Source organism: Ictalurus punctatus, chromosome 6 (assembly GCF_001660625.3).
Source record: "Ictalurus punctatus breed USDA103 chromosome 6, Coco_2.0, whole genome shotgun sequence".
Taxonomy (NCBI): domain Eukaryota; kingdom Metazoa; phylum Chordata; class Actinopteri; order Siluriformes; family Ictaluridae; genus Ictalurus; species Ictalurus punctatus.
This window is the reverse complement of record NC_030421.2, coordinates 565,001-578,725: the sequence shown is the minus strand read 5'-3', so window position 1 is coordinate 578,725 and position 13,725 is coordinate 565,001. Positions and strand designations below refer to the sequence as shown.

General features: G+C 41.9%; 1 protein-coding gene across 1 annotated transcript in view; it reads right to left on the bottom strand.

Annotated features, from left to right (window-relative positions):
- Nucleotides 1-2,761: 2,761 nt before the first annotated feature.
- Nucleotides 2,762-13,725, bottom strand: part of glra2 (glycine receptor, alpha 2) — a 12,910-nt gene continuing 1,946 nt past the window's right edge. Inside the window, exons 3-9 of the mRNA XM_017470726.3 lie at nucleotides 11,658-11,725; nucleotides 9,167-9,390; nucleotides 7,945-8,027; nucleotides 7,153-7,290; nucleotides 6,206-6,420; nucleotides 4,922-5,071; nucleotides 2,762-3,445 (exon numbers count right to left, since the gene is read on the bottom strand). Coding sequence (XP_017326215.1) covers nucleotides 3,188-3,445; nucleotides 4,922-5,071; nucleotides 6,206-6,420; nucleotides 7,153-7,290; nucleotides 7,945-8,027; nucleotides 9,167-9,390; nucleotides 11,658-11,725 — 1,136 coding nt within the window. The 3' untranslated portion in view covers nucleotides 2,762-3,187. The remainder of the gene's footprint in view (nucleotides 3,446-4,921; nucleotides 5,072-6,205; nucleotides 6,421-7,152; nucleotides 7,291-7,944; nucleotides 8,028-9,166; nucleotides 9,391-11,657; nucleotides 11,726-13,725) is intronic.

The following is a 13,725-nucleotide window of genomic DNA, read 5'->3' as shown; positions in this document are numbered from 1 at the left end:
CCTCCACATAGCAGTGGTATGAAAATCCATGCGAGGATATGACCTCCCCAAGTGATTGAGTACAGAGGGACACTAAAGGTGTATGTGGTGACCTTCAGCCCATCACGACAGGGCAGGTTGCACCTCATTGGGAGCTTATAAGGTCAAATCAGAATTTTTGATGGGATCTAGATGCCTCCATCCGCCATGTTCCCAGAGGATCCCAGTGTGGGCCTCCCCTTCATGTTGGAGCCCCTTAAGTTATCTTTCTCAACACATGAGGTTGATCTGAAATGGGTATCATTGGTATTTACCTTAGAAAGAAGGGCAGCAGAGTTGTACACAAGAAGCTGGTTGAATTCTGCCAGCGTTGCACACTTGGCAATATGCATGTGTTGGATTCTGGAGTAACTTCATGTTCCTGTCTAAGTCACCCGAGTTTGTGAAGTAAGTGATTAACCTTGAAGTGTTCTATGAATGTCAGCTTGCAGAACATTCCCTTCTGTGTTCAGTTCATCCATTACAGTATTATTTAAACTGCACAGCAGTTATTTGCTCCAGCAGATATTCAAAGACATGGGTTGCTCCCCTGTCTAACTCTGATTGGCCCACTGGGTGACGAAAGTCTAAGGAAATGCTGGGCACTCAGCCGATTGTATGACATGCCATTCCACAAGCAGGGTATTATCCTCTATCAGCTGAAGGTTATCTGCATGGCAGCTACCTGTGTATCACCATGTACGTATGGAGGTCCTTTCTCTATAAGGTCAACGTCAGAAATATAGTTGTCAGGGTTCCCTTTTATTCAGAGCTGCCTCTGGCACAGCAGGCTCTTGGCTAGGTTCCCAGGTACTTATAGTAAGTACTGTCGTGTGGGAAAGGTTTTTGCAATAGGTGTTAGATGTTTAAACATTATCCCTGCTTGTCTGGGATTAAAAAAATGTCAGTTACATTTCATCCACACTGTCACAGGATTTGAGACGTAGCTTTTTCCCCACATTCTAGCACAATCCAGCATGTTTCTATTCCAAGGCATATCTCCCATAACACAGTTATTGTACAGTATAAACCCTTTTGCCTGGGTTCTAGTTTCTGTGTAGTTTCTGGGATTCATGTGGATCTGGTTAGTGCGGATGAATCTGGTAAAACCCTTAATAAATAAATGACACGTCCTCGTTGTCCCGAGTCCTTGCTGAAGTGTCGGAGAAAAAATGCTCAGATCTGGTCATGGTCCATCAGTGCACATGGAGAATGTCGATTGTGTTCGTTTGGTGTTGAATAGCTTACGGCAATGACGCATCAAAGACCTTTATTTTTTACTACTTTATTTTGAATGTTGTTTTAAAGTACAAACACAATCCATACTCATTAATACAAGCAGTCGAAGAAATGCTCAGAAAGTGAGGAAATAGAAACATACACCGATGAGCATGTGAGGTCTAAGGCCTAACGGTTTAAGCTTCACACACTCCAAGGACCTGGCGAATGTGTAGGAACTGCCACTGAATTCTGTACAAAGACAATCTTAGAAAAACTGGATAATCCTCATTTTATATTAAATCTCATAAAAACCAGTAGAATACTCACATGTTTTTGAGGTTCATACAAATATTCTGGCAGTGTATTCACTTCAAATTTGGCCTGTAACTTGGCTGTCCAGTAACATCTGGACAGTTTTGATTTGTCTGTAAATTTCAAGGGTAGTCACGTCTATACTAGGTGAACAAGTTTAAACATTTTATGGGACCAAAAGCAATTGGTGTTGTGTCTTTGGATCACTAGTTCGGGAACAAGATAGAAAATAAAAGGTGTTCAAATGAATTCATTCTAGATGTCACATTAATATCCCTTAAAGGTGTCAGTGCCACAAATCCTGAATAACTCAATCAGAGGCAGGTCAAAATCAGATGCGTTAGAAACACTGATGCCATGTCCAACAAAAAAAAGCCTTGCTTGACTTTGATAAGTTCACAGAATGACCTGTAAAGGTAAGATATGCGTACACACGTAGTCCTCAAAAAATGACTGACACGACGGCTCAGGGCGGGACTAAAATCCCAGAGATATTCCAGCAATAACAACAAGACCCCGTTACCCGTGCCTCTATGCTTCAGTGGTAAGTTAGTTCAGTAAATCTGCCAAACAGATCAATATGACTTAATATAAAAAGGCTCCCATGTCCTCCACACATCATCTAATGTGTGTGAGTAATGAAGAGTATGTGTATTTAGCTGCTCCTAAGCAATATAACGTTCTCTTCTCTGTCTTTTTTAAGACCGCAGTGCAGTATGGGTCACGCCTTCACTGTTCAATGGAGATCAGGGCGCTGTGCTTTTCTTAAAAAAACTGGTAGATGTTGATAATAAAGATGGGAATTGTGTGAGATTTTTGTACTGCACAGCAGATTTAGGAAGCAGTCAGGGGAAGGAAACTGTCTGAAGTATTCCCAGGATTCGGCCAGGGAGTGTGGATGAGAGACGGAGTGGAGTTCACTGTAACTGTGGTGGGATTTCGCTGGCCAAAACGTGGAATTGTCTGGGATTTTCAGAACTTAACTGAAAAGAAAAAACAAGTTTGAAAACAAAACTGAAAAAATCCAAAGGCCACACCTCCTTTACTGGAACTGACAATAACCACACCTCCTTCACTGAGTCATATGCACAAAGGCTACACTGGGGATCCTTCACTGGGGCTGACAGATGCAGAGGCCACACCTCCTTCACTGTAACTGACACACAAGGCCACACCTCCCTTTACTAGAATAGACATACAAGGAATGTTGCCTGGGTCATTCCAGTCTTAGAGTAATTTAGTTGTATTTGATTCAAATTATGTCGTAATAAAGCTACAAGCGCTAGCCGTCATCATTTGGTCGGATCATGTGACCTTCTACTTCTGATCTTCTAAAATAGGAGGACTGTTTATAAATGGCTGTGTTTCCTGCAGAGTTCACCCAATATAGATGTGAAAACCTTGTCATTAAAGCTGACTTTCCTCACTGTTCGATTACTTGCAGACTGAGCTGGACTTTTCCTCACGCACAACTCATTTCCTGTATCTGGAACACAATCAGAGTGTTCGCTACCCGTCCACAAATCCTGCCCATGCTGTTTATCCCTGATTGAAATCGATCAGCACCTGCCGCTCCTCCGTCGCTGTTTCTCTCGACTACGTGATGCTACAATGCAGTCTCCCTAACCATCAGCTGCTACACTCTGCCGGTGTTATCATGTCTGATTATTTTGTACGTGATCCAGTAGAAGATGTTAAAAATGAGAAAGGCCAAAGGAAACGCTGCTCTCGAAATAGTGTCGATCCTCTTCGCTCGGTCCACAAACTTCCTCTTATTGTTCTCCACCGAAGTCTGCTGCACGCCGCCGTCACTTTTCACCGCTACGCCATCCTTCATGCACGTAGCTATGCCATAGCCGGAGAAATGGAAACGTCCTTCTCTTAGCTCCTCCTCCTGGATATAAAAAAACAACAACACAACACGGACCAAAAACTTAATGCTGAGTGAAGAAACAGGCGACGGGTTTAAATTCATGAGGCTAATCTGCAGCTAACGTTTCCTTAGATGAAAAAAAGATGGCTTCAAGATAAACTGCAGCTGCACTGCTGTTATAGGAAATTAATCAACACCTTCTGACCAATCACTATCCGGAATTCACCAGCACGGTGTGAATGATTACATGCTCGCTCATTACAGCACTTTAATTCATGTATTTAAAAAAGGCTAGCTGTCAAAGATCTGAAATATGGGAGAGCGGCTTAATTTTCCCTGATTGTGATTCATTCCTACTTCATTATCCTGCTCGATTAGTGCGACTGAGAGGCGGTAAAGGTTCCGGTACTCACGTAAATAAATCCTCTCAAAGGAAAGAAAGAAGCGAGACAGAGATAATTAGAAGGAGTGAGGGGAAAGAAATAAAGCAAATAAAGAACAAGAATAAAGATGAGGTTTAGAAGAAAGACAGAAAATATATAAGTATAAAGGAAGGAGGTAAATGAAAAAGGTTGTAAGAGAAAGAAAAAAAATAATGGATGTTTTGCTTTGAAATGATGCTTCATGAATAATAAAGATCAGCCGAGCACACCATGAAAAAAGAAACAAAGAAAAAGGAAAGAATGAAAGTTTGTTTAATACTAGACAGAGTTCAGTGTTTAGTGTTCAGTGTTTAGAGTTCAGAGTTCAGTGTTCAGTGTTCAGTGTTTAGAGTTCAGTGTTCAGTGTTTTTTTAGTTCTGTTGTCTGAGTTCCAGATTCCATCTGCAGTGTTCAGGAGTCCAGGGTGAAATGTAGCATTTAGTCATTAAAATGCAGCTGGTTAAGGAACCTGAATAAACACACCTGCTCAGCTAATGTACTGCTAGAGTGTTAATAACACACACATGCACACACACACACACTCACTCACTCACACACACACACACACACACACACACACACTCTCACACACACTCACTCACACACACACACACACACACACACACACACACACACACACACTCTCACACACACACACTCACACTCTGATTCTTCAGCTCCTTTGTACATTTTCTGATGAGAATATTTTTCTAAATCCTCACGACTACGGAGTTCATTATTAAGCTTCAGACAGATTATCTCTGTGTAAATAATTCATTACTTCAGTTACCGTGATCCACGGCGTGGTGGGACACGGCCCGACAGGAAGTGGAGGTGACCTGCTTCATTTCCTGTACCAGGTCTGGAGTGTTATTCCTTTTATTCACACCACAGCCTTTTACCAACCATCACAGTGTTTACTTCCTTAATGAATGACACATCGCATTTTTATCCGTTTATAGTTACAGGTAACGTTGTGTAACGTCCAGTGAAGTGTCTAAGCCCGTGCTCCAGTCGGAGCGCTGTGTGTGGGAGGGATTCGGGATTTTTTGGATCAGAATGTGAGGTTTTGTACCTTGATGTTTCGTCTCTGTCTCCGTTTGAGTCGGAGAAACTCCTTCTGTTGTCTCGAGACAAAATTCACTCCGGCGTATTCCAACAGCGCAGCGAAGACAAACAGCAAACACACCGCCATCCAGATGTCTATGGCCTTTACATACGACACCTGTTCCTCACACACACACACACACACACACACACACACACACACACACACAGAATAGTACTTATTTAGAATAATAATAAGGATGATGGTGTGTTCTCCACACAAACAATCAAAGCAAACACAGTTTTTAAATAGATGTCTTCTTTCAGAGCTGAAAGGGAGAGGAGTGTGGGAGCGAAGGAAAAGAAAGGAATATAGGAGGGAAGGAACAGTGATGATAAAAGAGACTGAAAGAAGGAGCGAAGGAAAAGACAGGAAATAGTTGGGAAGGAAAGGAAATAGGAAGGAGAAAAAAGAAAGTAAAAAAGAAGGGAAGAAAGGGGATGAAAGAGATAAAAGCGAATAAAACAGGCGGGTATGAACAGAAAGGAGAGGGGAAACGAACCCACTTTATCGAGCGGCTGTGAGACGCACGTGTGAGAGCGAGTCTCGGCCGTTACTCCGAGACTTACCGGTTCAGAGAATGAGACTCTGGTGCATCGTTAACACCATGATGTGCCTTTAAAATCCATAACCTCGACCAGTTGGTATAAAACAAGCCAAACATTCAGATTACATCAGTATGGGATTTAAGAGCTTCCTGTGTTTGAGGATATAAATCACTGCACGAAGGAAAATTCACGGCACAGGAGAGCAGAAATGCTAATGCTAATGTTATTTGAATCAGATTCAGAAAACATCAACAACCTATAGTGCCTAAAGTTGCTAAAAAATTTGCTAAAAGACGAAGGATTTGGCCATCGTGACATCGTGAACCCATTCCCCTGAAGCCCCGCCCCTTCCCACATTCAGTATTGTTTTGGCTAGTGCACTCGTCCTGACTCACTCACGAGTGATTTGTGAAAAGGACCTCGGTGTTAAATTGTTAAACCAGCTTTAGGGCCCGAGCATTCCTGTTCCACCTCCGAAATAAAACTGATGGGCAGAGAATGGGAATTTATTGAAAGAATGCTAGTTCTGAAGAAAACAACCCGAAGCTGTTGATTTGTTTGTTGTAGAACGAGACAGGATGTTCCTGTCCCCGGCGGTTCTCTGCGTCATCCATCATCCACCTGCGATCATGCTAATTGGCTGAAAGAAATGGGCACTTCGTTACTTTATCTCTTTTGTTCTGGGTTCGGTTTTTAAGCATACCTTTGGCAGCGAGGCTCTGGACCCGGAGCTCTGTGTGGTCATGGTGAGCACGGTGGTGATGCCCAGGGCGACTCGAGCCGGCGCGGCGTCCATGTTGATCCAGAAGGACACCCAGGACAGGATAACGATGAGCAGACTGGGGATGTACATCTGGATCAGGTAGTAGCCCATCTGCCTCTCCAGCTGGAACTTCACTTCGATGCAGGTGAACTTCCCTAAACAACATGAGCGGCAATCTGAAACTTTCAGATCTGTCAAATTTACACTTAAAATAAGATTCCATTATTCTTCACCATATGTTTCTCTTAACTAAACGCTGTAAGGATTATGGGCGTGTCTCTACTTCCAACACAGTCTACTGAGCTTATTTATGGACTCTGTCAGTCCCAGTGAAGGGAAGGCGTGGCCTCTGTATGTCAGTCCCAGTGAAGGGAAGGCGTGGCCTCTGTATGTGAGTCCCAGTGAAGGGAAGGCGTGGCCTCTGTATGTCAGTCCCAGTGAAGGGAAGGCGTGGCCTCTGTATGTGAGTCCCAGTGAAGGGAAGGCGGGGCCTCTGTATGTCAGTGACAGATTTTTTTTTAATAAATGATAAGATTCCACAGAGGGTTAAATCTTCTCCGGTTGTGGTAAAAATTAGCATTAGAGGGTCAATCTTATAACAATTAGCATTAGCATCACAACAATACTTTTTGTAGTGTTTCATGAAAATTAGCTCTAGCGCTAGCTTATAGATGTATCTGGGCTAAGCAGTAATGAGGGGAGGGGCTATAACTCATGTGCCTCTAAGAATTTTTGGTTCTTGACCTGTTTTAGTGCTTGATTAGCATTAGCATTAGCATGTGGCTGTAAATGTGCTTATTTTTGCTGAACATTCACATCAGCGTCAGTTTACTGTGAGAATGTGTGAAAATGAGCATTAGACTTGGCACGCAGCGGCGTCATTTTACCCGTGTTGTAGTGTTTAGTGCAGTAGCCCAGCTCCTTTTCCTCCCTGATGATGAACTGAGGCAGCGTCAGACCCTCGGCAACCTGCACCGGCCCCGTGTCCAACCACTCAAAGATCAGATCGTTCATCGTGTAGCCAACTGTGTATAATTACACCGATAAATCACATTTATATCACAACTTCATACTGCATCACTACTTTAACATGCCAGTCACAGTGCAACAAAACTCTCATTATTTAGACTTTATATTTAAACACTGCACAATCTATCAGAACATCAGGAATAATTGATGAAATATTTGTCGTATAGCTACGTCTGATGATTGCTAAAGCACGTATAAATATTCTGGTGTGAAAAATCAATTCCCACGCTCAAAATAAGCACTACAGAATCCTGTCAGTTAGGAGTTATTACTAATAACCAGACAACCAGTTACTAAGTCGAGACAACGAGGTTTTAAATAGAAATGATGACAGAATATCTTGAAATGACGAGTTATAACGTTGGAATACAGAGTTAAGTCGAAATAGCTTAATAAATAAAGTTAGTAAGTGGAATTAATGTGTTATTAAATCCAAATAACGAGTTATTAAGTAGATGTGACGAGATTCTTTAAGTCACAATAACAATATCTTGAAATACGTAGAAATAAAAAGATTTGAAGTCGTATCGAAAGACGTCGACTGAACGAGTTACCAAACATAAATAAGACTAAGTCAAAATGTTATTAGGTTGAAAAAGGTGAAAAAATGATGACTGAAAAAGAGTAATAAGTTGAGGTGATGTACGTACAGCTCTCCAGCTGCATTATGCACGTCTGGACGTCCATCGGGAAGTTTTTCAAATCCATTGGACAGGACAAAATTAACGTCAACCTAGGAGCAAGATTTATTTCATCAGTCATGTATCATTCATTTACCATACCCAGAAACTCCCACACACAGGAAAAGGCTCTCCTCGTGCTAACACGGCAGGTGACCTTCACTTTGACCTTGGCTGGTTGGAATTGAACAAATCGGGGCTGGAAATACAGGTGCGACCCTCTAACAGTGATTCACTGTTCACTCTGAGATACCGTCGCTAAAGTAAACTGAAGCAGTTCTATACATGTTCGTTTGTAAATTAAGAGCACATTGTTACTATAGAAACGATAACGCATTCATATAAACCTGTGATTCAGAGCTGCTGTTATAGAGAATGAATCAACGCCTCCTGACCAATCAGAGTGCAGTATTCAGCAGCGCTGTGGTGTGTATTTTTATAAAATATCCCCGTGCTGATCCGCACTGAGACATCCCGATGTTCTTGCTTATGAGATTTGATGGTAAATTATTCGGGTTCTAGCTGACGGCGTTTCGTGGCACCTGCGTGTCTCCGTGTGACAGAAACACTTCGCGGAGAATCACGTCACCTGGAGCGCATTTCAACACGCATTATTTCACACGCAGGACTCACCTGACAGCGCCGCCAAAGCCCCATTCATCCTGGGGTCTGTTTATGTTCTCCCATTCTTCAAAGTCTGGGGTTTTATTCATGACGACTGTTCAGATTTCTGTATAAATGAGTTTTTGAGTAATATTCAGTGTGTTACAGTCAGGACAATCTCCAGCGCGTCACGGGAACACGCTGTAATGAAAGTAAGATTTGTACAGCTGTGTGGGGGATGGAAGCGACGAAATAAATGACAGTAATCATCCCTGCTGTGAAGCTGCCTTTAGTCTGGTCCAGTCCCTTCAGATTAAACTTGTTATGAGATTTTACTAATATCAATATTGTGATGCCAGTCGTGAGATCTGCAGCGTGCTGTGGATGAGCGGCAGGATTTCAGACCCGTAGTCAGCGGAAATCAGAAGGCAGATCGCTGCTGTGATGTAAGTGAGAACATGAACTAAATCACAACCCTGTTTGATGCTGTGGAACGTCTACGAAACAACTCCGCTGCTGCTATTAACTCACTCTGACCAATCAGAATCCAGAACTGAACCTTATTATTGTCAGTTTTTCCTGAACGTACCTGATGCTGTAGAGAACAGTTCCATCCTTGAAGATCCTCAGCAGCTTGTTCTCGGTGGTGACGTCGTGGAAATTGGCGCCTTTCTCGTTGGCGAAGAACAAGTCGGGTTTCCAAATCGAGTCCAACATGGACGGGTCCAAATCCAACGAGGAGTCTGGATACTCGCTGTAGGCAAGGCGCGGGTCGTTCCACTTCTGACGCAGGAAGATGTTCACTCTGTAGTCCTGGAGAAAACAAAACCAAAGAGGAGAGGATTAATAAACCGTGAATAAACCGCGATACTTGACCAAGCCATGACTTTCCGTAGTGACGAGCATAATGCTGCAAAAACCAGTCAGGTCCGGTTACACCTGGACATTTCATGCATGTGGATTGTGTTCCGATTAGATTTTAACTACACGCATTTATATTTATATTCAAATCTCCACTCAGACTCCCTGACAAATACAATACTGTGCAAATTATGCTATTGCAGTCAAACACCAACTTCTAATTCCTGGTTCTTCCTCCATTTCAGTTCATTTTTAATCTCGTTATCATCATTAAAAGCGCCAACATTCCCATTCGTGGATATTTTGGAGAGGGGTTTTGGTTCCTGATGCATTATCATAAGACTAAAAGGTGTCTCAGGCCACCTGAAGTGTAGACGAGGTCCAACATGGCCGATCCAAACATTTATTAGAATGCATTTGGTAGCTTTAAGGCAAGACCCCAGAGGTGAAAAGGGTAAGGTTGTTTATTTATATCGGAACCTTTTCAAAAAATTTACATTTTTTATGCAAATCAGGATTCATCTAATTAAATGTGTATAAATTTGTATACCATTTATAGACAGAATCCAGTCTTGAAATTGTTATTCTTTTTTTAATAATCTATCAAAAATCAGTGCACCAGCAGCAGATTAGGGATATGAACAGAAATCATCTAGAAATCTACAGATTTTTGGTTCTGAATGTCTTTTTTTGTTTCTTTCAACACTGCTAGTTATTGTGGTTCATAAGGTTTCTAAATGAAATTGGCACGTAACATGGCGTTATGACATGCTGTGATTGTGCAGAGTGGGCGGAGCTTAAAGCCTTCAATAGCATTTGCTAAATATCTATTTTTTTTAATCTGAAAATGATTGCTTGTCATTTCCAGCTGTAGTGTCTGGCCTTAAACTGCGGAGGTATCGTTATAAAAGCGGTTCATTATGTGCACGAGCATTACTGCTAGTGATTGCGTGAATTGCCTTTGAGTTATGTGATATTTCACATCTTCTACACACACGCTGTACATAACAGCATATTTACCACCAAATCAAACCACGTTGTTAAGTGTGCTACACTTCACCGTTTCCTTTTCCTGTCTAAGACGTAGTCTTATGGAGTTGATGAATTGAGACCTGCAGCACATCCTCATGGTTCATTGATCTTATTTAGCTTTCTGTGTGTTTTCCGTAAGCATCACAAAGCCATCCGTTATTCAGTGTAGATGCAGCTTAATTATCTTTGTTTATGGAGGAATGTCGTCTCATATGTCACACATCGTTTAGGCTCTTTTGTATGCGGGCCTTCTGTGAAATGTATCAGTACAAATAGCATGAACGTTCCAGTAGGCGTTACGGTGTTGGCATATGGTGTGAGCTGAGTCTTTTATTATAACAGCTAATTACCAGTTCGAATTTTAAAACCGATTTGCGGAAAAAATAGCTACCGTTACACTTTCTGTAATCCAAATTAATTTCCAAATTAAGTTGAGGATTATAATTAATCCTGGCAAAAAAAAAAAAGGCTGTTAGTATTTAGGCATGCAGGCATTTTGCTGAAGTAGTTATGGTCTCCAGAAGCGTTCTTCATTCTTGGTTTGAAAGTTTATTGGCGGTCCTTTCAACGCAGAACTCCTCGTGTCTGTAAACACAATTATGATTTGATATCAGTCTCACTTTGTCTGAGTATTCACTGGGGATGGATTTGGTTCGAACAGATAACAAGTTCCTTTCTGAAGAGCAAAGCAGTGCTCGGTAACCGTTTACCCCCGAAGCATCGAGCCTATCCTGAGGGGCTACACTGATCAATCTGTTTTAATCCCAGTCCTTAAAACAAGAGGCCCCAGAGGAGCCGCTGGAAATGAAAGAGAGTAATTAGCTGCCGGCCGCTGTGTGAATTATTAACAGAAAAATAAATTGAACAAATGTGCACGTGGTGCAAGGAGGAAGCAATCCAATACTGCCCTAAGCCCTTAGCAATACGAGACTGTCAATACACAGAACCATAAAGGTCCATCTGCAAGCATTCTAAGCGTCTAGCAACGTCTTTAGGAACAGTTTCAAAAATCAAAAATCAAATAGCAAAATGGCAAAATGTGGAAAGTTTAATGGTGATAGCTAACTCATCATGGTGTTCTCAGATGCTGAACCAAAGCTGTTGATAAATGTGTTGAAGGAGACGTTTACAAGATGACCTGCGAGTATGGGGCAATAAACCACAATGCAAGAAGACAGCAAGCTTACCATGGTGGTCTCGGTGATGGAGCCAAAGCTGTTGATGAAAATGTTGCAAGTGACATTTACAGGAGGACCTGTGAAAAGTAGAATGGAAGTTAACACAAAAACAAAGCTGCTACCGAAACGGTATTTTTTGTCTGGTTTCACACGCAAAATGTACCACGATTAACTCAGAGGTGACGAAGAGGAACCACAATCTCATGTCAAAATGCGGCTTGTCTGCAATTGCTTTGTAAAGCAAATGATGCCTTACCTTTCATATTGACTACAATTACATCGCTGCCTCATGGTTCATTAGAATATATATATATATATATGGGATTTTATGCATGTTTGTGGAAACACATGATCAGTTGATGTAATATCCGGCAGTGGCTCGTGACACCTGCCCCTATACCTGAGCACCAGTGAATGCTAGTCCTGGACAGGGATGCATGTAAATTTAGAGTGTGTTGTATGCCATAGTAAGGTGACAGGCCACAACACAGCCCTTTAAAAGCTGTGTACAGAACCCATAGTGTTAGATAAACCCTTTGAAGTCAACAGGTGATTGTAACGCTTCGATAAACGTTCCGTTTCTTTCATGGTTGATCTTTTACTTTGGGAAAATTCAATAATATAAAGTGATGGATCAGTGAAAAGTCATCCGGCTGATTTATATTGAGTAAAGGGAACAGCGGAGGGTGAGGGAAGGTCCATCCATCACAGCTAATTGTGCCACTTGTTAACAAAACTGCAAATTGTCGGTTTTTGTCTGTAGTTTGCCAAATTGTTGTTCTTCATTTCAGACTCAAAAAAAGACGTGTTTGAAGTGGATTCGTGAGCTCTGCTTTCCTGCACTGGCTTTATTAATATTACATACCACTCTGTACTAATATGTGCCTCGGTGTTTGAGGTGCAACGTAAGAACAGGAGCATAGCGCAGGAAAAACTGCTTGATATGCGGGTGAAACTAGGCTGCATTCAGTGCTGGGTTTGACATACTGTGCACCGATGGGGGGATGGGAGTGATTAGTGGGAATGAAATGGAAGTGGTTAGTGTGGATGGAGATTGGTTTGAGTCGGAATTGGACAGCGATTGGAAATACGAGGTGGAAATACGATCATGATTAATGAATGTGGTAATATGATCAGGACTGCTTAATGAAGGTGGGAATAGGATTGGGATGGGACCTTGATTAATGAGGGAGAGATTAGGATCAGAATTGGGTAATGAAGGTAGGGAGATGACTGGGAATGGTAACTAAACGTGGGAGTAAGATCAGTGGTGGTTAAAGAAAGGGAATAGGACCGAGATTGGTTAACAAACATGGGAATAGGATCATTATTATTATTATTTCTTATCCTTAATGAAGGTGGGAATAGATTAAGGAATGGTTAATGAAGGTGGGAATGGGATAAGGATTACGTAATGAAGGTGGGAATAGGATCAGGAATGGTTAATGAAGGTGGGAATAGGATCAGGAATGGTTAATGAGAGTGCGATTGAGGTTGGTAGAAGGTAGAGGTTGAAGGTAGAGGTAGAAGGTAGAGGTTGAAGGTAGAGGTAGAAGGTAGAGGTAGAAGGTAGAGGTAGAAGGTAAAGGTTGAAGGTAGAGGTAGAAGTAAGACTGTGGCAGGATTTAGCTAAGAGTTCACTTGGGTTTGGTTATTTCGATGGGATTAGATGGGTTAATGAATGGGATTGGAATTGATTAATGGTCAGTGACTACAGGAGTGGAATGATTTAAAAAGATGAGCAATTCCTAATGGTAGTGAGGAAAACACTGACTCTGGATTTGGTTAGTTTGAGTGGAATTGAGATAATAGGTTAGTAAGGTGCATTATTTCATGTTGAACCTCCCAACACACCTGGTTCACCTCATCAGCTACTGAACAGCTGTTGATTAGAGGTGATGTGGGTGTGTTAGAGCAGGAAAACACTGAAGCGTGCAGGACAGGGGGTTCTCCAGGACCAGGGTTGGGAATCTATGTTAGCAGGTAGGGTGCAGGACGCCTGGTTGAATTTGGATGAATCATTTAGATGAGGATAAGCTTTATACCGTCACTATCCAAAGTCATACGACTGTCTATA